General features: G+C 41.9%; 1 protein-coding gene and 1 pseudogene across 2 annotated transcripts; one reads left to right on the forward strand and one right to left on the reverse strand.

Annotated features, from left to right (window-relative positions):
• The first annotated feature begins 492 nt into the window (after positions 1 to 492).
• Positions 493 to 4,870, forward strand: rhog (Rho-related GTP-binding protein RhoG). 2 transcript variants are annotated; one of them, NM_001141308.1, is given in 3 exon segments: positions 624 to 737; positions 1,847 to 2,450; positions 2,668 to 3,168. In NM_001141308.1, a coding segment is annotated over 1 exon segment (576 nt). In that variant the 5' UTR covers positions 624 to 737; positions 1,847 to 1,872; the 3' UTR covers positions 2,449 to 2,450; positions 2,668 to 3,168.
• Positions 4,871 to 10,674: 5,804 nt separating this feature from the next.
• LOC123729189 (acyltransferase PGAP2-like) lies at positions 10,675 to 11,730 on the reverse strand (annotated as a pseudogene).
• Positions 11,731 to 24,725: the final 12,995 nt, after the last annotated feature.

Below are 24,725 nucleotides of genomic sequence, written 5' to 3' on the forward strand. Positions count from 1 at the left end.
CCATATATATATCAATATAAAATAATTTCTGGGTAACAATTAAGCACCTTACTGTAATAGTTTACCATAAAAATGTACAAAAAATAGCTTTTTAGCAACAAAAAAATTCTCAAGCAAGGTTTTGCTAGGACCGTCTGGGAGTGGTCTGAAAACTGAAAACTAGCTGTTATTGGCAGAGAGGTTCGGAACTCTCTGTTATTTGTCTATTAACCAATTTACAGACTGGTGATGTCACCATTCAAGTAGAAATCCCCACCCATGCAAACCTGCTGATTAGAAGGTCCTGTGTAGATTGTATTTTCAACCAGGAACTACATCAGGAATAACACTGATAAAAAAAATCACACGTTTGCAGTGTTAGTTTCATCAGCTGTTGTAAAAGATAATAAAAAACACAGAAAAAACTAATTTTGACTGCAATGGGCCTCTAACGACTATGTGGTTTTTCCTATTCTGTACATTTGAATGTCAAATAAGGTAATTCATTGGGTAACAATTGTATGTAAAAATGCTGTTTAATATTCTACCAGCAACGTCTATTTAAAACAATAGCTCAGGCTGTCATGGCGAGAAGACAAACTTCCTCACAGTGCTATTATTGCTCGAGCGGCTTCCTCTTCAGCGAACACTCACACTTCCTCCACTACAGCAACACTTTGCTTGACTGCTTTGACGCTCTCGGACAGATTGTAGGCTATATGTTCATACAAACCCTGCCACTGAAGATAGTATGTTTGGTGAGTCTGACTTGTTTTTAACCTTTGCATATTTTTTATGTGCTACTACTGTATAAGAGATATGTAGGCTGAGAACACAATCGTATGGAAGCACTTGAGTGACGCAACATAAAGTGAGGTAGCCTACTGCTGTTATAATTTTGGAAGGCGCTATTCTATATCAAAACACTAAAGGCCTACCATAGGCAAGCGGTGTTAAAATACACTATTGTAATACTTATTTGTGACAGTTATTTTGTGTTTCATTTAGCCCGCTCAAAGTTATAACTGTCTCTAGTGATTATATTTGGCTCTTTTTCTATGAAATGATGATGATGATGGTGAAGAACATTTACTGTAATTCATGTTGAAATATTTTCTAATTTCAGGGGTACTATTATGCCCTATTTACGCATAGCGCTTTTTTAAATTGTAGCCTAATAATCTAGGTGAATTATATTAGAAAAATATGTGATCAGAACACTATGGCCTTGTTGATGGCCTACACTGTGAAATGCACCTATCATAGATATTCAGTGGATAGGCCAATGGTATGTGGCAGTGGTGATATGAATACAAAGGTTTATTGGATTTGATATAATATCCCCAGTCAGTGTGCAGAGCAGTACATTTCAGTGCTCCCAGTCTCAGGTCCCTGTAGGCTGGGTTGAGCTATATTCACATTTTCTCCAACATTCTCAGAGAGTAGTGGGAAGAGTCCAGCTCTCCTCTCTCACAATGAATTACAATTACTGCATGTATTTCATACTATCCAGTCTCCACCCATATTTTGTAGTTTCGGTTTTCTCACTTGAATTCATGGGGAACACTTGAATTCATACTGTAACTATAAATTAAGTAGGCCCACAGATAAACATTATTTTCAAGTCGAAATGAAAGACAATAGATCAACAAAGACGGATATGGGTAGAAAGTGTCAAACTGTACTGTGATATCTAGGGTGTGAAAGTGATGTACGTATCTGATAAAGTGTCAGAGCAATTTAAACCACAAACCTTACTTTTCAACAGTTTACATTTGTTGGGCCCTAGCCAGTGTCTCTTTTGGTGTAAAGTGCATCTGAACATTGTAGCATAAAGTGCATTTCTCCCTGTGTTTCTCATGTCCAGGTGTCTGAGACAGTGAAGGGGCCAGAATGCAGAGCATCAAGTGTGTGGTGGTAGGAGACGGTGCAGTGGGGAAGACCTGCCTACTCATCTCCTACACCACCAACGCCTTCCCCAAGGAGTACATCCCCACTGTGTTTGACAACTACAGCGCCCAGGTGACTGTGGACAGCAGGACTATTAGCCTCAACCTGTGGGACACAGCAGGCCAGGAGGAGTACGACCGCCTGCGCACCCTCTCCTACCCCCAGACCAACGTGTTTGTCATCTGCTTCTCCATTGCCAGCCCCCCCTCCTTTGAGAACATCAAGCACAAGTGGCACCCAGAGGTCACCCACCACTGTCCCAATACACCCATTCTGCTGGTGGGCACCAAGAAGGACCTGCGTAATGACCCAGAGGTGTTGAAGAAGCTTAAGGATCAGAACCAGACAACCATCACCCAACAGCAGGGCACTGCCTTGGCCAGGCAGATCCAAGCCATCAAGTACCTCGAATGCTCTGCCCTCAACCAAGATGGAATCAAAGAAGTGTTCGCTGAGGGTGTGCGAGCCTTTCTCAACCCACAACCTGTCGCCACCAAGAAACCTTGTGTGCTATTGTAAAGGCAGTAGGAAACCCTGTATGCTATTATAAAGGCAGTAGGAAACCCTGTGTGCTATTATTAAGGCAGTAGGAAACCCTGTGTGCTATTATAAAGGCAGTAGGAAACCCTGTGTGCTATTATAAAGGCAGTAGGAAACCCTGTGCGCTATTGTAAAGGCAGTAGGAAACCCTGTGTGCTATTGTAAAGGCAGTAGGAAACCCTGTGTGCTATTGTAAAGGCAGTAGGAAACCCTGTGTGCTATTGTAAAGGCAGTAGGAAACCCTGTGTGCTATTGTAAAGGCAGTAGGAAACCCTATGTGCTATTGTAAAGGCAGTAGAGATACTATCACAGATACATATCCAATAGAACAATATTAATTTAATGTGTGTAAACCATTGGAATTGATTTTATCGTGAAATATGTTTTTGTTGTACTGCCAATAACACACTGCGATATCAAAACTTCATTAAGAAAAAAGGGGATCTTTGAGGCATTGGCTCAAGATGCATGCTTCAAAACTGACCCAATGTTAGGTAGGCGAGAAGGGCCTTGCTCAAACTTTGTCTGTCAGAATCTTTTATTTTGTATATCCATTATTTTACCCTCTTCCTTTAAAGCAATTGACAAACAAAACCTGAGACTTGATGGGAGATACATTCTCTCATTTATCTGTGTTCGAATAATTGTCAAATTTGGACATGTATGGCCTTTACAAAAATAATTAAATAATGCACGTGTAAAAAGATGATATCAGGAATTTAATTTACTGCAGTGGGCGAAAACAGGATCACACAGTGTTTCTTGGTAGTCTTAAACCAATCTACTTTCAAACATAAGTATAGACCTCACAAATACAGTATGGTTATGGGCTTAACAAAAGAAGACACCTGTACCATGGCAGATATAGAGTTGAAATGTATTACATTTTGAGTTTGCTTCCCAATATTACATTTTATATACATCACAGAAGACTGAATATAACAAAACCGTTTGACATAGAAACACTGGATTTTCGGCTGCTTTTTAAAAATAATGGCAACTTTAAAAAAAAAGAATGTTTATTAATTATGAAAAATATTTATATCATTCCTCCCATGAAGCCACTATGTCATTTGACTGCAGGAAAGGGCTACATACCAATTCTCCCATTATATTTGTTTTACAATGTACTGTATAGTGGGTTTAAAACATACTTTTTTTGTAAGCTAACATAGAAGAAGGTTTTTCTACACCATCATTTTTTTTGTGTGCTGTGTGTGACTATCAAGCCACCAAGATAGTGCTTGTCTACTCTGTCTGATTATGTTGAATACTGGACACAAAAGAGGAAATGCAGAGAGGTCTTTGATAAGAAATGCATAGGCTGATTTTCCTATTGCGGTCATTAGTCAGTGTGTGTTTGAGAGAGAGAGAGAGAGAGAGAGAGAGATCAAAAAAGGGAACCTGGTTGTAACTTCCCTCTGAAAGTCCATAGCTTGCCGTCTATTTTGTTATTTTGGGGTTCTGGTTGTTTTAAGATTGTGTAACTATGTTGAGAAGGCCTGGCCGTGACCCCACTCTCTGAGGGTTTCTCAGGGAGAGTTGGGATATGCAAAAAACACATTTCCAATTCACACATGCTTATTAATACAACATTTTACATGTGTGAAATAGGACAAATATAAGCACCCACCAAATGATTATTATTACATCTACTGTTATAAATGAGAGATGGAAATTGGGTACAAACTGTAGTGTAGATTAATGTGACATATCTTTATTCGTATCATAAGCAACAGCAAATAAATGTGTCTCAAATTGAAAGAAACAAACCCATTGATCAATGCATACAATTAAATTCATACTTCAAGAATACCAATACCTTTCCAAGGGAGGCATGGGATGTGATAGAACCAGCGTGCTGAACAACGATGAAGTCCCTGATTTGCCTGAGAATGATTTGGAAGTGAAATTATCCAGCTGGCTGTTACAGAGTTGTGAAAGATTTATTTCATGTGATGCCCAAACATCACTGTCCTCTCCCATACTTCAGGCCACTGGACTCATTTGACAGTGAAATAAGGCCTGTGCTCTGCATGCTGTGCTGGATAACAGACACTTCTTTGTGTGAGAACAGTAGAGGGACATACAGATAGATCTCCTTACTGTTTTAGTACAGTATATATTGTTACTGTATACAACACCCCAATCTACTAGTCTCTCTCTCTCTCTCTCTCTCTCACGCACACACCCTCTCTCTCTCTCTCTCTCTCTCTCTCTCTCTCTCTCTCTCTCTCAATCTCTCTCTCTCTACAAATGAGGAAGAACACTTATTTGTAACTTCCTTAATTTAGGTTGTGGACCTCACTGACTGACTGACTGACTCACTAAGCATGTAATGGTGGAACTCAACATTTCTGCAATAATTGTTTAATAAAGCTAAATGTTTACGCAAAATAAATCACTATTAGGCTATTATTACCTTTAAGATATCTCTCTCTGCCTATGAATATATACTGAACAAAAATATAAATGCAACATGAACTGAAATAAAAGATCCCAGAGAGGTTCCATATGCACAAAAAGCGTATTTCTCTCAAATGTTGTGAACAAATTTGTTTCCCTGTTAGTGAGAATTTCTCCTTTGGCAAGATAATCTATCCACTTGACAGGTGTGGCATATCAAGGATCTGATTAAACAGAATGATCATTACACAGGTGCATCTTGTGCTGGGGACAGTAAAAGGCCACTCCAAAATGTGCCTTTTTTAACACACGACACAATACCACAGATGTCTCAAGTTGAGGGAGTGTGCAATTGCCATGCTGACAGCAGAAATATCCACCAGAGCTGTTGCCAGAGAATTTAATGTTCAGTTCCCTACCATAAGCCGCCTCCAATGTCATTTTAGAGAATTTGGCAGTACTTCCAACTGGCCTGACAACCGTAGACGACGTGTAACCACTGTTGCGCCCCTGCCCAGTCATGTGAAATCCATAGATTAGGGCCTAATGAATTTATTTCAATTGACTGATTTCCTTATATGAACTGTAACTCAGTAAACTCATTGAAATTGTTGCATGTCGTGTTTATTTATTTTTTCAGTATACAATTTCATATTGGCATTTGTCCACAGTTCATGATGCAGGTAAAGTCCTTTCTACAAAGATCTGAAGACACTCTTCAGATCACATCATTGGCAACAGTCAGCATTTGTGACCCGTTTCAAAAAGCTAGATGTATATCGCATGTAACTACTTCACAGGAGAGGCATAAAAATAAAATCTCTGAAATTTCACAAGTGACAAGTAATAGACATGTGAGCATGACTACATATGCACATACTCATAAGTCAAGGTGATCAAGTCGAAGTGGCCCCACTGTCCCAAATCATAGAGCACTCTAAGTATGTCATTTATTATACAGTATGTTAAATATCAACATTATCAAAGTGTTGGTACAGTGGGGTTCAATTATAGGTTGCAGTCCAGATAAATAAAGTTATTATTTACAGTTATGACATCCACCATCATGTAAATACATGGGAGAAGGTGCTCTCTTCCTGCTCCTCCTCCTCAGTAACAGTGTCATCTCTGCTAGGTGTGTCCTGAGTGGTTGAACCCCTGTCACCTGACCCTCTGTTGCCCAGTCTGAAGTATTTACCCTCCTCTGGGAGATGACCACCATCTCTCTGCTCTTAAAGTCCCAGAAGGCTGTTAGGTGGAAGGCCATGTTGGAGAACACCACACAATACTTGAAGAGGGGGAAAAAAGTGTAGCCTGTAGAGGTTAGGAAAGACAGGAGACTAACACTTTAACAAAAACATATAAAAGGAAAACAGACTTTTGTATCTAATGATTATTAAATAATCTTTGTCAAGAAATTGGATGATGTTTGAAGGAAACCAGTTCAAAGTATGATCACCAAAGTATGATCATAAAGTTACTGGCCCCCTCCCCATGTCAAACACTTGGATTCATTATTAAGGGAAAAAGGTGACATCACCTTACCTCTCATTTTAATACACCAATGGTAACATGATATTCTGTTACCTAATTTAAAAAATGACCGCCTTGTAACCAACATCGGAGAAGGTGTGTTTGCAGAGGGGCGTGGTTTATATAGCTAGATAACTAGTCTACTGGTGCCAAAATGTGACTGTAGAATGTCAGCAAATATAATTAAAAGTTTACCCTATTCATCTATGGCAAAGGTACTTATATGCTTCCCATTTCATCTGTGTTTGATGTTAGCTATAGTGGCTAGCCAGGTCTTCATCTGTGTCTGGTGTTAGCTATAGTGGCTAGCCAGGTCTTCATCTGTGTCTGGTGTTAGCTATAGTGGCTAGCCAGGTCTTCATCTGTGTCTGGTGTTAGCTATAGTGGCTAGCCAGGTCTTCATCTGTGTCTGGTGTTAGCTATAGTGGCTAGTCAGGTCTTCATCTGTGTCTGGTGTTAGCTATAGTGGCTAGCCAGGTCTTCATCTGTGTCTGGTGTTAGCTATAGTGGCTAGCCAGGTCTTCATCTGTGTCTGGTGTTAGCTATAGTGGCTAGCTAGGTCTTCATCTGTGTCTGGTGTTAGCTAGTTAGTGGCTAGCTAGGTCTTCATCTGTGTCTGGTGTTAGCTAGTTAGTGGCTAGCTAGGTCTTCCACCAGCCTGGAACAAAAGGGGGGGAAGGGTTGTTCAAAACCCTGACGCAGTTGTCAAATCAACACATCTGTCAGTGATGCTGTGAACCGCATCACAAGATACATGCCAAACTGTAGGCTCAAATAAAAAAAAAGGATGTGTGAGTTGCTTTGTGTATCACCAAATTTGCTTGAGAGGATTTTATTGCAACACTGTCCGCTGGATCCAAGTTGCTTGACATGGGTGTTTCAAAGAGCTCAGTTAAGGTGAGCTAATGAATATATAGTGCCTTTGGAAAGTATTCAGACCGCTTGACTTTTTCCACTGTTCACACCACTACCATCCAGAAGGCCAGGTCAGTACAGGTGCATCAAAGCTGGGACCGAGAGACTGAAAAACAGCTTATATCTCAAGGCCATCAGACTGCTAAACATCAATCACTAACTCAGAAGGTTGCTCCCTACATTGAGACCCAATAACTGGCCACTTTAATAAATGGATCACTAGTCACTTTAAACAATGCCACTTTAAACCATGCCACTTGAGTAATGTTTACATATCTTACATTACTCATATCATATGTATATACTGTATTTTATACCATCTATTGCACCTTGCCTATGCCGCTCGGCCATCGCTAATCCATATATTTAAATGTACATATTCTCATTCACCCCTTCAGATTTGTTTGTATTAGGTAGTTGTTGGGGAATTGTTCGATTACTTGTTAGATATTACTGCACTGTCGGAACTAGAAGCACAAGGATTTCACTACACTTGCATTAACATCTGCTATGTAACCAATACAATTTGATTTGATTTGACATTTTCTTGTACCCTTCCCCAGATCTGTGCCTCGACAAAATCCTGTCTCGGAGGTCTACAGACAATTCCTTCGACCTCATGGCTTAGTTTTTGCTCGACTTAACTACAGTGTAATTGTACTATGCGATTGTAATTTCCTACTTTATAACTTGAACAATTAAAACATTTAATTTAGCTAGTATGACTTGATGAGGAACACAATGAACCTGCTTAATTAAGCCTTCTGGGAAACTGTTGAGATGAGACATCAAGTAACACATTGCAGCTGCTGTAAAAACAGTTTCAGCCACATCCTTCCACAAATACTATTTATATTGCAGAGCACTTGCAGTATGTGTAACAAGCGACATGATTTACTGGTCCTACCCTAAAATGCCCACAGTAGGTTATCATGAAAAACGATTACAAGCTCCATATCAAACTATTATCCAACTGCAATTGCCAATACAATGTGTATGACATACAGTAGTGGCAGCCTAATACTTCTGTATGAGGCTTGTAATCTCCAAACGATATCCAGCAACCCTTATGGGTACCAGTCTTTTTAGCTAACATTCCACTCCTTGCCACCTTGCCACTACATGTAATTGGGGTGGTAGGGTGGTAGGGTAGCCTAGTGGTTAGAGCATTGGACTTTTGCATTGGTTGCAAGTTCAAATCCCCAAGCTGACAAAGCACAAATCTGTCATTCTGCCCCTGAACAGACAGTTAACCCACTGTTCCTAGGCTGTCATTGAAAATAATAATTTGTTCTTAACTGACTTGCCTAGTTAAATAAAGGAAAAATAAAAAATTGCTGGAGTCCACTAGTTAACAGAGCCACACATTCAAAATGTGTTATTTCATGAAAAGAAAAATATGCTTTTGGGTCTTAATTGTAAGGTTAGGGTTAGGCATACGGTTATCGGTGTGGTTAATGTCAAGGTTAGGTTTAAAATCATATTTAAGAAGAAAATAGTAGAATTATGACTTTGTGGCTGTGGTAACTAGTGACGACCAAGAGTGCGCAATGAAGCTGGATTTCAGCAGAGTTGCTTATTGTTCGTTGGTAATAACATTCATATTTTCCATGACAACATGTGGATCCTAGAAAAAATATAATTAATCAAAAACAAACATTTAGCTGTTAGCTAGGCAAGTGTTGGGATTTTGATGCTTAAAATCAAAGCAAATAGGTTTTGTGTTTGGAATTGCAGTATGTATTTAGTTTGAAAATTCAGACGTGAGCTAGCAACTTTTGAGACTGGTTTCGTCTGGACAAAACAAAAAACTACCAACATCTTCTTTGGAAAAAAAAAGTTATGAGTTCTAATATTTGCATTGGGGGATAGCTGTGAGGGTTATCAAACAGGATCCCCTCATCTGTTCACCTTGAACTCATTAATGATAGAATGTTCATATTTGAAGATGGCAGAAAAGACAATCTCTTTGGCAATAACAACGAGTGGCAAGGAGTGGAATGTTAGCTAAAGATACTGGTCCTCAGGCTCAGCAAGAATATTCTATATGCCATAAATATGTGTCAGTGTAAGAGTGCAAGCCAAGGGCGAGCACGGTTAATGTCTTTGTGCTTGCTACAATGTGTGTGTGTGCACGTTTCGTGAACATGACAGCCTACACTCCCAGTGAATTGTGTGTGGTGTGGAGGGGTGTGTTGGTCACAGCCCCAGACTGAGTCAGGAAACAGCTGTTCCTCCAGGACAGAGGCCCAGGTCCTGACAGGGTGAACACAGCCCGAGGCTTCTTCCAAGTCTGACTCAACAGGCCCTCAGTAACGCCCTGAACCACTGATCTGGTTGGGCTAAAAAGGCTGCTCTTTCTCCTAGAGTCCTAACACAGAATAACAGTGGTCCAAGTCCATCAACAATATAGTAAGAAACTGAAAATGAAAGATTCTATAAATAAGATTGTAATTTTGTTTTTAGCTAAAATGATTGACATGGCTAAATACAACAGATTGGCAGTAGTCTGTATCAGTGTGAGTGAAAGGAAAGAAAACAGGAAGCTTCTCAATTAGGTATGTCTGTCGTCTCTCTTCGACTCCTCCATCCTCCTCTCCTCCATGACCCGCAAACGGATAGGCAGTCGCCATGTTGAAGAGAGTGTCAATTCGTTAATAGGTGAACGGGAAGAGTTTGCTCCTCTCCTACAGTCGAGGATACTCATGTGTAGTGCAAAGTGTTTTGAAATCCGCCACACCCCTTGAATCAGCTGATGTTTTCTCAAAGAAGAAACAAACATTTAAAAATGATATACTTTTTACCGTTTTATCTGTAAAATGTCCCACACAACAATGCTAAATCATTTTTGGATTCCACCCCTGTAAATGTCATTTGCAAATGATGTGCTAGTGGAGAACTCCTTCCACAGTTTAATTTCATACAAGTGCATTTGTTTCCACGTTTCCTCCCCTCCTTGATTACCTTTGACTTTTCTCAAAAGGAGATGAGGCGAGGATGGAAGAGAAGACACGAGGAGTCGAGCAAAATCATTTGAGAATCTACCACAGCTTTGAATTGCACTTGACAATGCAGTTTCATTGGGCTGCAGCAGTTGGTTTTTACTCTAGAGGGCTCTAGTGTCAACTTTGTCGACATTAGAGACAATTAAGTCACCAAAAGCCCCTCTACTAACAGGAAACTGCATCATACCACCAAATGAGCACAACCTGCAATTTTAGAGTTAGTTCACTTTGTCATTCAGTTGAATGAACAACTAACTTCACTTTACATTTCTGTCTTTCATGCACTTTCTACATTTCCTGGTCAAGTACAGGGCTGAAGGGAAGGAACGATGCCTTACCTCAGGAATCAGTGACACTTATTTATAACCAGCCACAGTCGAGAAGTTAACACCATGTGGATAACTGGCAATGAACAGGACAAAACCTTCCTTGTGGACAACTATGGGACAAAGAAGGGCATAAAAGCTAAAACCATACAAGTACAACTGTATTAGTCATAACAGTCACTGATACAGGTTTTATGGTTTATAACTAGGGTCCATAGTTTTTCCTGGTCGGGCCATGTATCCGGAAAAACTCAGGGCCCTATTTATAACAGCAAGAAACAGGAATTCTGTCATTTTTTCAAAATCCTAATTGTATATCATGCAGCAAATGAATCCATGTAAATGAGCAGCATAGTATGTTGCAGGGCAGTGGTTCCTAACCTTTTTTGTTTACTGTTCCACCAACTAAATGTTGCTCTCTCCAGGGTACCCCTGAAGTACCCCCTCATGTGTAGGCCTATGGTCTCATGAGTTTTCTCAAGTACCTCCTGTGAATAAGCCCCCTGGTTGGGAACCACTCCTGTAGGGGAGGCCTTATGCCTACTTATTTTCAGCTGACTAATTGTCAAATGTCACTCACGGTACGTCTCATTGGATGACACGTAGGTGAGCAGCAGGAGGCCAAAGTTCTCAGTGATGGCACAGATAAAGTTGAGGCAGCTGAGCAGCCACTCTAGGAACCTTGTGGAGAAGAGGCCCTTATATATAGAAGTTAAAATATGCCACTGCCACCAGGAGCCTGGGAGCAGAGTGCAGGTAAATGCAGAAACGCCAGATATGGCACTCTGGGCTCAGGCTTATGGAGGCACTAGTGGAATGTAGATCATTGGGAAACTAAAACAAAAACAAAAAGAGGGGCAGACCATGTATTTGCATGCTATGTTTTTAATAACAGGGACATGATTGATTATCTTGCTAAAGAGTGTAAGTGGAGTCTTGAAAATGGAACAAGGAGGAGATGAAGATGCAGGTAATTACGCCAAGCAGTGGCAGACTGACGTGCCCACAACACAGGAGGTAAATGATTGCCTGATCAGAGGCTTGTCATGACCCAGGACATGTGGACCCTGCAGCATCCTAGACTGGGACATCAGGGCAATATTTATCACTAAATAATAAAACTGTGAGAATGTTTAGATATTAACAAAAATATTTATAATAATGAAATAGTCTAATAGTCTGCATTTAATAAATAGGGTTGAGAGTTTGACATGCTTCCTGCAAAATCATGCTGCTGTTTTCAGTGACAATAAGGCAGGACTTTATTTAAGTTTAATCAGAAACATGGATAAAAATGATCTGAATATGATTCCATACCTCCAATTTGTAGGCTACAGCTAGGTCAATTATTTCTAGCTCTTGCATTGTCAGAGAAAGAAATGGCTTTTGTTGGCTTGAAATTGGACTGTCACTACATACGCCTGTGCATCGTCGCATATAGGCTACTGACTATGTTCAGATGTATCTTGATGAGGTATTTCACAAGTTTGTAATGTGATCTCTAATTCATTCGCGTCTGTTTATGATCTCTTCAGCACAGCACATGAACACTGAGCATCAAGAACACGATGCAGAAAACGCGTTTAACCTGAATCTTCCCCCAGCAACCATATTATAAATATCTTCAATAATGTTTGAAAATAAATGTGGTATCAATGGAATGCGAAAGATGTATTGAAGAGATCGGATAATAATGTATTTCGACACCCGGAAGAGAAAGCAAAGTACTGAGGGGGTGGGAGGAGCCTATAACAACAAATCGTGGACATATCAAGAACCAGTCATATTACGCGATTTCTTTCACTGAAAAATCATTGGTAGCTCAAGTGCCACGATGAAGTGTAAAACTGTTTGAATTCATTGATGAGACAACTTTCTACCACGGCAGGTGTCTTTGGTGCTGATCTCACCCATCACCAAAGACTGTAGTTTACTCTGACAGCCTGGCAACTCTTTGACAGCATGGCAATGCAAGTTGCCTCATGAAATAACCATAAGACATACTATACTTTGAGAAAATGTGGTTATTTGGGAAGGACTCAAATCAATGTTTTTTGTTGTTGAGGATGATTATTTTGGACAAGATGAGCCTCTGCCGTGCCTCTAACCCCAGTCATGGCACCGAGGTAAAGTCAGTTTCAGGTTGGATATTCAACGGATATTCGCGCTTTCAAACATCAATAGCTTTTAAACCACTTGAGCCACAGACTCCAACTTTGCAAAGCTTCTAAACATGTTTAAATGTGAGCAGCATTTTGTATTCCTGGTTTTATTACTTAGGGAGCGTAAACAAAGTGCAAACTGTTTTACATTTGAATTTCAATAGCTCCTTGGTCATGTGACCTACTGACTTCAAACAAGGTTCAGAATGTACACTTAGTGGGCCTACATATTGCACACCCTTTAGCTTGTCCATTTTCATCTCAGACAATTCTACATTCATTTTTTCCAAACTTAAAATTTCATTAGCTCCTTGGTCATGTGACCTACTGACCTCAAACTACTTTCAGAATGTCCACGGACTGGCGGAGATGGGCACCGCGAGGCATCCAGTGCCCCGGGGAGAGTTCTCTTTTCTTTGTGAAGGGCAGGGAGCCCTGGAATGGGTTCACCCGAGAGAGGGGCCCAAGCCCTGCAAAGCATTGCGGTTTCGGCGGTGTCTGGTGAGCTCTCCCTGGCCCTTGAAAATCTGGGGGAGAGTGTGTAAATCTCACACCGGGAAGTACCCATATCCGCAGCAGATCTCCAAGGTGAACAGCCCCTTGTATGCTATAACAATGTAGGTAAGGAAAGTTGGCAAAAAAGATCTGTAACTTCAGGATAAGGATCGGCTCTAGGGCTGGGTCGGTCAGGCTGGGGAGCGAAGTGGGGCTGGGCTCGAACCGCGGCTGGGGGAGCAGTCGCTCCGTCGCCCTGCTCTCGCCACCATTGGAAGTTCGTTGTGCGGCCCATCTCGCAAAGGCTGCATGCGGGGGTTAGTCGGGGTGGTGTCCGTTGGCGGGACGAAGGCGGACTGGTGGGTGGTTGGGTCCGGCGGTTGGTGGCCTCCACTCTGGACACACGGCGTGGCCTTCTCGCAGATCTCCCAGCTACGGCGCTTGCCGGCTCCACACATTGTAGGTGGGGAGGTCTCCTCTATGCTCACGAGACTAAATCCATTATGACTGAACGCCTCTAAGTCATAATCCCCCTAAACGTAATGATACCGTAGCTCCGCGGCAGGAGAGTAGGGCCGTTCGTGACGGGGTTGGGGTTTGGCTGGATGAGATGCTGCCCCTCTCCTGATGCACACCGGATGTTTGTGGGGAACCTGGTGCTAAATCACTCGTAGACGACCTGATTCTGGGTCAGGGTGTCATATGTCGCAGAGCAGCTCACTCGCTGCGATCTATTGAAAGTCAGCCCTCGATCTAAGCACAGAGCCTATTTCGGGTTAAAAGGTGCACAAAGCCTGTTTCGAATTACCACATGTTCAGAGCCTGTTACGGGTTACCAGGTGCACGTGGATCCTGACAGCGGGACTATAGACATCTTAGTAGTTCCAGGGAGTAAGCTATACTCTAAGGCCAAGGGAGAGGGGTGTTGACCAGGTAGGGAGAGTAGGTGTGGAGGACTGGAGGTCTGTAGTTCCAGGGAGTAAGCTATACACTCTCAGGCCCAGGGAAAGGGCAGGCAGGCAGGCAGGGAGTGTAGGTCTAGAGGCCAGGAGTCAGAGGTCACCAGGTCAATGGGGGCCTGCCTGGAGGTCAGGAAGGTCCCAGGGAGAAGGCCCTAGTGAATAGGTGTGTGAGTGACAATTTCCTTCAGGGGGAAAGAGCAGGCAAATTCATGTAAAAACGTGTGAGATGAAAATGGGCAAACTAAGGGTGTGCAATGTGTAGGCCCACTGAGTGTACATTCTGAACTGTGTTTGAAGTCAGTAGGTCACATGACCAAAGAGCTATTGAAATTAGAAAGTTAAAAAAAATGATGTAAAAACGTGTGAGATGAAAATGGACAAACTAAAGGGTGTGCAATATAGAAGGGTAGTCAGTGGACATTCTGAACCTTGTTTGAAGTCAGTAGGTCACATGACCAAGGAGCTATTGAAATTAGAAACATTGAAAAACATTGAAAATTCATGTAAAATTGCTTGAGATGAAAATGGATAAACTAAAGGGTGTGCAATGTGTAGGCCCACTGAGTGTACATTCTGAACCTTGTTTGAAGTCAGTAGGTCACATGACCAAGGAGCTATTGAAATGTGAAAGTTTGAAAAATGTATGTAAAAACGTGTGAGATAAAAATAGACAAACTAAAGGGTGTGCAATGTGTAGGCCCACTGAGTGTACATTCTGAACCTTGTTTGCAGTCAGTAGGTGACATGACCAAGGAGCTATTGAAATTCAGAAATTTACATGAATAATGTAAAATAGTGTGAGAAGTAAATCTACAAAAAAAAAAGTGTGTGCACTTTGCCATCGGGTTAGCTACAACCAATTTTGAAAGTTTTAGGATTAATGGTTAAAGAGCTATTGAAATTTGATAAATTAGATTTGTCACTATGTTGACAGTCCCTATCTGCTGTTGGTGGACGAAAGGAAAACTACAGGCAAATATCCGTTGAATATCCAACCTGAATCTGTCTTTACCTCGGTATTCATGGCACGCTAACAATCATCTTGGTCATAGCACAAGAGCAGTCTACCGCTATCCATGCTTGCAACTTCGTCATTCAAATGATCATTTGGCATATCTTTGGATCGAGATAAATGTAACCTGTAACAGCAAGATGAAACTCTGTGCAATTCGATCTTCACTGAGTTGAATTCTCTGCTTGAATATTATTCCAGGTAGGCTATAGTTTCTCTCTTTTGCTGAACTATGCACAGTTGAAAATAGTAAATTCACAATGTACATATTTAGGAATGTATATGCCAAGGTTCCCCAACTGGCGGCCCGTGGGCAGAATTTGGCACGGAGATAGTTTTATTTGGCCTCCCGAGTTTTCTGAGCAAAAAATGAAAAGAAAAAGAAAAGTGTTTTTATTTTCGTTGTTGGCCATAAAAGACTGTTTAAAACACCAGGAAATCAGCTCCAGGTGATTTCTATTTAAGAAATCTAGTCCCAAGTGTTCCCACGCATAATAAAGAGACACGTGATCATATACAAATGTAAGCAAGGTTTGAAATGATTATGTTTTCGTTAAACAATATATCTGTTTGGGCTTCTTGCTGTCAGTTTGCAATTTATTTGTAAGTACAGTATGTTCCAGCCACCTGACCATCCGCTCAAGAAAAAATCGGCCCACGGTTGAATTTAGTCAATGATCCCGAGTGGCGCAGCGGTCTAAGGCACTGCAGCTCAGTGCTAGAGGTGTCACTACAGACACCCTGGTTTGAATCTCAGAGGTATGGGACATTCATTGGGGAGGACAGGCTCGTGTTAATGACTGGAGCGGAATAGGTGGAATGGTATCAAATATATCAAACACATGGTTTCCAGGTGTTTGATGCCATTCCATTTGCTCCGTTCCCACCATTATTATGTATGGTTCTGTAAAGATACAGAAACTGAGAGATAATGAATATACACATGGAATGCAATGAGTAAAGCAGGATGAATGTATGCATATCAAAGGAGCTACAACAGAGAATAAAAATGGAACAGAACTGCAACAGCACAATAGGTGAGATCAGTATCTAATAACCAGGAATGACATAATAGTACAATAATACCAACAGCAGAGTTAATGTAAACATCTTACCAAATACCATACAGGGAGTCTATACAAATGGGCAACATAAATAGCAAGCATTACACTAAAGGTAATAGTAGCTCATACTAATACAACGTCAGCATATAACATTGTAATAGATACGCAGTGATATACAAAGCCAAGCTAAACAACAATAACAACTCACTCTGTGTTCACGCATCCCATGCACATATGTCCACCCACACTCACAGACTGGAATAACACCGCTCAGGTATGGCAATATTTAATCCCTTGGAGAGTGTGGGTCACGCTGGCTAGCCATTCAGGACCTGGAGAGACTGCGTGGCTTGAGTGTGCACAGGGGTGAGACACATGGCTATTGTCCGACTGGCTGAAACCAGATATCGATCTCTCACCTGAGGGGGATAAGTGTGAGGATGGGTGAGAGTCAGACAGCGTGGCTTCAGCCAGACATTAACAACAACACACACGCTACACATTAGTCCCACAGTGCCCTCTGGGGGGGATTCTGAAACAACACAAGGGTTACTGATGTAACTGATGTAAACTACATTATTATTGGTCTCCCGGGGGAGGTGATGGGGGGGGTCTTAGCTAACATATGGAATTATTTTAAGATGGTCATACCAAGGATAATTTAGCTTTTTGATTTTTAATTTTAAGACCCCTTTAGGTATCAAAAGAATATATAAAGAAATTATTAGAGGAAACATTGAATTTGGCATTACCGCTATTAGCCAAAAGAAACGTATTAAATAACAGATTCACTACATGGAAAAACAGATAGTCCCCTAGAAAATCTAAAGGATGTTTGTACTGAACTGTCTGTCCTCTATCTGAGAGATATACACTACATGACCAATAGTATGTGGACACCTGCTCGTCGAACATGTCATTCCCAAATAATGGGCATTAATATGGAGTTAGTCCCCTTTGCTGCTGTCACAGCATCTAATCTTCTGGGAAGGCTTTCCACTCGATGTTGGAACATTGCTGCGGGGACTTGCCTCCATTCAGCCACAAGAGCATTAGTGAGGTCTGGCACTGATGTTGGGCGATTAGGCCTGGCTCGCAGTTGGCGTTCCAATTCATCCCAAATGTCATCAGAAAGAAAGGGGCACCAAGGCACTCTTCATATAATTAATTAAAATGCCTTTATTTGTATGGAATGTTCAATAGAAACAAAGTTTTAAAAATCCGACGCGTTTCGGCTGCATGGCCTTCGTCAGGGAGTACAAAGAAATAATACAATGTCCTCGTTTGAACAGCTTTTCCAATTAGCCCTAATTGGTGCTCTTTTACCAAAGAGCACATTCTGTCTACCAAAATGGACTATTGTGTACCTTAGTAGTGCTTCCCTTCCTCCTCTTTCATCCCAAAGGTGTTCGATGGGGTTGAGGTCAGGGCTCTGTGCAGGCCAGTCAAGATCTTCCACACTAATCTCGACAAACCATTTCTGTATGGACTTAGTTTTGTGCACGGGGGCATTGTCATGCTAAAACAGGAAAGGGCCTTCCCCAAACTTTTGCCACAAAGCTGGAAGCACAGAATTGTCTAGAATTTCATTGTATGCTGTAGCTTTAATATTTCCCTTCACTAGAACTAAGGGGCCTGCCCGAATCATGAAAAACAGCCCCAGACCATTATTCCTCCTGCCCCAAACTTTACAGTTGGCACTATGCATTCGGGCAGCTAGCATTCTCCTACGGACAAACCTAGATTCGTCCGTCGGACTGACAGATGATGAAGCGTGATTCATCACTCCAGAGCACGCATTTTCACTGCCCAGAGTCCAATGGTGGCGAGCTTTACACCACTACAGCTGACGCTCGGCATTGCGCATGGTGATCTTAGGCTTGTGTGAAGCTGCTCGACCATGGAAACCCATTTAACGAAGCTCCCAACGAACATTTCTTGTGCTTAAGTTGCTTTCAGAGGCAGTTTGGAACTCGGTAGTGATTGTTGCAACTGAGGATAGACCATTTCTTACACACTAGGAGCTTCAGCACTCCGTTGTCTCGTTCTGTGAGCTTGTGTAGCCTACCACTTCGAATCTGAGCCGTTTTTGCTCCTAGATGTTTCCACTTCACAATAACAGCACTTACAGTTGCCCGGGACAGCTCTAGCAGGGCAGACATTTTACAAACTGACTTGTTAGAAAGGTGGCATCCCATGATGGTGCCACAATGAAGGTCACTGAGCTCTTCAGTCAGGCCATTCTACTGCCAATGTTTGTCTATGGAGATTGCATGGTTGAGTGCTCGATTTCATGCACCTGTCAGCAACATGTGGTGTATATATATATATACAGTGGGGGAAAAAGTATTTGATCCCCTGCTGATTTTGTACGTTTGCCCACTGACAAAGAAAGGATCAGTCTATAATTTTAATGGTAGGTTTATTTGAACAGTGAGAGACAGAATAACAACAAAAAAATCCAGAAAAACACATGCCAGAAATGTTATAAATTGATTTGCATTTTAATGAGGGAAATAAGTATTTGACCCCCTCTCAATCAGAAAGATTTCTGGCTCCCAGGTGTCTTTTATACTGGTAACGAGCTGAGATTAGGAGCACACTCTTAAAGGGAGTGCTCCTAACCGCAGCTTGTTACCTGTAAAAAAGACACCTGTCCACAGAAGCAATCAATCAATCAGATTTCAAACTCTCCACCATGGCCAACACCAAAGAGCTCTCCAAGGATGTCAGGGCCAAGATTGTAGACCTACACAAGGCTGGAATGGGCAACAAGACCATCGCCAAACAGCTTGGTGAGAAGGTGACAACATTTGGTGCGATTATTCGCAAATGGAAGAAACACAAAAGAACTGTCAATATCCCTCGGCCTGGGGCTCCATGCAAGATCTCACCTCGTGGAGTTGCAATGATCATAAGAATGGTGAGGAATCAGCCCAGAACTACACGGGAGGATCTTGTCAATGATCTCAAGGCAGCTGGGACCATAGTCCCCAAGAAAACAATTGGTAACAAACTACGCCGTGAAGGACTGAAATCCTGCAGCGCCCGCAAGGTCCCCCTGCTCAAGAATACATATACATGCCCGTCTGAAGTTTGCCAATAAACATCTGAATGACTCAGAGGACAACTGGTGAAAGTGTTGTGGTCAGATGAGACCAAAATGGAGCTCTTTGACATCAACTCAACTCGCCGTGTTTGGAGGAGGAGGAATGCTGCCTATGACCCCAAGAACACCATCTCCACCGTCAAACATGGAGGTGGAAACATTATGCTTTGGGGGTGTTTTTCTGCTAAGGGGACAGGACAACTTCAACGCATCAAAGGGACGATGGATGGGGCCATGTACCGTCAAATCTTGGGTGAGAACCTCCTTCCCTCAGCCAGGGCATTGAAAATGGGTCGTGGATGGGTATTACAGCATGACAATGACCCAAAACACATGGCAAGACAACAAAGGAGTGGCTCAAGAAGAAGCACATTAAGGTCCTGGAGTGGCCTAGCCAGTCTCCAGACCTTAATCCCATGGAAAATCTGTGGAGGGAGCTGAAGGTTCGAGTTGCCAAACGTCAGCCTTGAAACCTTAATGACTTGGAGAAGATCTGCAAAGAGGAGTGGGACAAAATCCCTCCTGAGATGTGTGCAAACCTGGTGGCCAACTACAAGAAACGTCTGACCTCTGTGATTGCCAACAAGGGTTTTGCCACCAAGTACTAAGTCATGTTTTGCAGAGGGGTCAAATACTTATTTCCCTCATTAAAATGTAAATCATTTTATAACATTTTTGACATTCGTTTTTCTGGATTTTTTTGTTGTTATTCTGTCTCTCACTGTTCAAATAAACCTACTATTAAAATGATAGACTGATCATTTCTTTGTAAGTGGACAAACGTACAAAATCAGCAGGGGATCAAATACTTTTCCCCCCACTGTGTATGTGTGTGTATGTATATATATATAGAGAGAGAGAATTTTTTTTTAACGTGTATTTATCCCCTTATTTTAGGCACTAAACAATCTCTCTATATACTTCCATTAAGTTTTTAAACTGGTACCTGAGACCTTCAGACAATGGTTTTCAGGTTTGGGCGTCCTAGAGCAAAACGGGAGTCTCATCTATTCTATAGAATGGTCATAGTAATAGTTTTTAGGCCAAACCATTCGGGTGCAACATACGATTTTGTGAGGAGACGGATTTTGTAGGTTAAGAGTTAATGATGAATCACTGTGACAGTGACTGATTATTTCCTCTATACCAGTTAGATTCTCATTAGATAACCTTCACCGCTGTTTCCCAAGTAGGAGGCAGGATCCAGTTATTTAGGGGTCGTCTTATATAATGTAATCCTGTGGCCCTTCTCTGCATCCCTCTCAAAACGGCTTTATTGAAACAGCGAAGCAGGGTAACATCTGGCTCACTCAAATCCACTGAGACCACTTTAAACAGTTGCTTCTGGCAGTGTTCCGAACTCCATTATGTTTAAGAATTGGACATTTATTCCTGGAAAAAAACATATTCTTTAACATGTGGGAATATCCTCTAATATATATATATATATATATATATTTTAAACCGGTTCAAAGACTGGAGAGAAAGTGAAATGGTCAAGTAAATTCATAGTATGCAGAGGATTTGTCCAGATGTATCTTGTTGAAAGCTCATGCAAATGTTGATAGATCTTTCTACACAAATGGGGGAATAAAAGCACAAGGATAGAGGACTTTAGGGTGGCAGGTAGCCAAGTGGTTAGAGCGTTGGCCCAGTAACCAAAAGGTTGCTACCTGAGCCGACAAGGTGAAAAAATGGTTGATTGTAGCCTTGAGCAAGGAACGTAGCCCTAGTTTGCTCCCAGGGCGCCATACTAATGGCTGACCCTGTAAAATAACACATTACGTTGCACCTATCTAGTGTGTGTGACTGCGGCCCTACAGCCATCTGCATGTTTATTAGGGTGTGTATCAACACATCTCTCCTTAAAGTCCTCAGTTGCATCTGCTGGCTCCTAATGGCAGCTTTGCTTGATCTCTTGCTATAGCATCAGTAATCTACTCCCAAATCATTGCAGTGTTCTGAATCATCTGAATCTTCACGTGTCCTTTCACATTAAGATTTTTACCCATGTACAGGTATCTGCCAGAATAAAGGAAACAATGACGGATACAAAATACTGTATATTGAAAGCAGGTGCTTCCACAAAGTACTTAACATCCCATCATGCTTAGGGTCATGTATAAAATTGCCCAGTTGCCCTTTATTTTCGCTAGAAGAAGAGATCTCAGTGACTTTGAAAGAAGGGTCTGAAAACAGCATAGGGGGTTTAAAGGGTGTGTGCATGTGTGTGTGCGTGTGTGCGTGTTTGTGTGTGTGCGTGTTTGTGTGTGTGTGTGTGTGTGCGTGTGTGTGTGTGTGTGTTTGTGTGTGTCTCAGTCACCAGACCCAATTGAACACTAATGGAAGATTCTGGAGCGGCGCCTGAAACAGTGTTTTTAACCACCATCAACTAAACACCAAATGATGGAATTACTCATGGAAGAATGGTGTCGCACTTCCTCCAGACACTTGTTCTGGTGCCTTGTGGCCCAAAGCCCTATTAAGAAACTTTATGTTGGTGTTTCCTTTATTCAGGCAGTTATCTGTATATCCCAGAGAATTTGCTCTGGATGACATCAGATTGTGACAGATTGTCATTTTGAATAAATGTATGAAAATTGTCAAGCGCTCACTAAATTACAAGTTAATGAAATGAAATGAAATGTAATTAAATTCATTGTGTTCTGGTGTGTTTAGGTGAGAACGATGTTGAACATGTTTAACATTGCTCTCCATGTTTAACATTGCTCTCCATGTTCTTTCTTATACATTTTATATGACTAATAAGTCATTTTAGTCATTTAGCAGACACTCTTCTTTCTGCCCTGTCCTAGTCTGTTGGAGTGCTCATGGGAAGTATACCAAGAAGCTGCTGAAAGATTTGTCTGAACAACACATTTCACTGCAACCAACTTCGTGTATGTGACAATAAAATGCAGAAACAAAGTGGAGGCAACCGAAGAAGTGCAAGCTCTTCTCATGAGGAGTTCCCTCTTCTTCCATTGCTTTTCTTGTGCCTTTGGCTAATCCTGTCATGCCTGGTTGCCCGTCTGTTATTCTAACAGGATAATGCATGTCCTTCTTATTTACATTGTTTGTCACTGTCTTCATATGAATGGACTTCAGCCTCTGTTGGTCTAGCACTAAACCAATACTACACAACTAGTAGAATTATCTCTCTCTCTCTCTCTCTCTCTCTCTGTCTCTCTCTCTCTCTCTCTCTCTCTCTCTCTCTCTCTCTCTCTCTCTCTCTCACTCCCTCGCTCTCTTACTCTCTCTGTATGTATTTCAGTGCTGACAGCCATTTCACAGGCTCCATGGACACTAATGTGTTTATCAGCCATGATGGCAGATCATGTGGGACTCCTCTGTCATCACCAAGAGCTCCTGAAAGGTAGACGTATCCTTCTTCCCGTTCGATGCCCAGCAGTGCAGATTCACCGATGGTTCCTGGACCTACAACAGTAACCAGATGGACCTCCAGAGGGTCCACTATTATTAGCGAAAAAACACCAAGTGAGACAGGCCCACTGGGCTAAAAATGGACCAGCCCATCTGATATTTGCCAGGTCGCAATTGTAAATGAGAACTTGTTCTCAACTTGCCTACCTGGTTAAATAAAGGTGAAATAAATAAATAAATAAATACATTTGCCCGAAATGCCCCTGAGGGTAATAATATAGCTAGTGATGAACATGTCTGTAACTCTGTAGTTGATTGAACTCAATGCACTGTCTATGCCAAGGGGAAAACAGGACCTTAAAGTGACATCAGGATAGTGTTAGTAATACATGTATCTTCCCCTGTCAACGTACCACAGGAAAGTACTACATAACCACCATGACCATGATAACAGCCTCCACGGCCTTGACCATCTTTATCACGAACATCCACCACTATGGCCCAGATGCCAAGCCTGTGCCCAAGTGGGCCAAGATCTTCATCCTGCAGTACATGGCCAGGCTGTGCTTTGTGTATGAAGTAGGGGAGAACTGCATGTCTTTCCAGCCTGAGAAACAGGACCCGTCACCTCAATCTACACCTCAGAGCAGTAACAACTACACCATGAATGGACAAGTAGTCCGAGAGGACTTGATTCTGAAGGTGGAAAAAGGTAAATACGGCATGGCCCCCAAAATAATTGAGGAGACAAGAGTATCAGTTGAAGAGCCCCACCGGCTCCATCTGGAGGAACCCCACCCACCACTACAGCGCCTAGAGAAACGTCACGTTTCTGAGCATGGACTGTGGGGACTCACCAGGGCCGGTCGCGGCCAGGAGGAGCCAGAAGTGAGCAACGGAGTAGGATGGAGTAGAGGAGAGAGGAGGTGTGTAACACCCAGTGAACCTGAAGCAGCAGAGTAGAGGGAGAGAGGAGGTGTGTAAAACCCAGTGAACCTGAAGCAGCAGAGTAGAGGAGAGAGGAGGTGTGTAACACCCAGTGAACCTGAAGCAGCAGAGTAGAGGAGAGAGGAGGTGTGTAAAACCCAGCGAACCTGAAGCAGCAGAGTAGAGGGAGAGAGGAGGTGTGTAAAACCCAGTGAACCTGAAGCAGCAGAGTAGAGGGAGAGAGGAGGTGTGTAACACCCAGTGAACCTGAAGCAGCAGCAGCTCCTCCGAAATATTGAGTACACTGTCAACTGTTACAGAGATACGAGGGCCACAGCGAAAAGGACTGGGGAGTGGAAGAAGGTGGCGAAGGTGTTGGACCGATTCTTCATGTGGATCTTTTTCTTCATGGTGTTTTCCATGAGCCTGCTCATCATGGGGAAAGCCATCTAACTTCAGACCTGGGCTGTGTTCATTAGGTACGGAACAGGAGAAAATATGTTGAACTTAAGGAGGTGTTACCTGAAATTGTGTATCAAAATGTTTTCTGTTTTACACCTATTGAGTATAACCAAAATGAGAGAACAGGTAAAGCGACGTGTGCAATAAGTTTGTAATGATCAGTTTCCACCTCCCACGTTTTTATACACGAGGGCCTAATCTGAACACAAGGATTTAATAAAGATTTCACCAGTTTTATTTAATTATTTGATATTCCAAATCCTTTTCATGTGTGTATGTTACCTAAAGATGTCGGATCTTAATTTGAGCAAGTTTGCTACAGCAGAAAAATAAATAGAATTATTATGTGGATTATAATTAATTGACATTTTTGTAGGGATTGATACATTTTTCGTTATGGAAACTCAAGTCTGAAATTTCAAAGTGGAAATTACAAACTTCAGAAGCCTTTTTAAACCTCCCATATGTAACAGTGTACGTTCCGTCCCTCTCTT

Source organism: Salmo salar, chromosome 20, assembly GCF_965601325.2.
Source record: "Salmo salar chromosome 20, fSalSal1, whole genome shotgun sequence".
NCBI classification, from domain to species: Eukaryota; Metazoa; Chordata; class Actinopteri; order Salmoniformes; family Salmonidae; genus Salmo; species Salmo salar.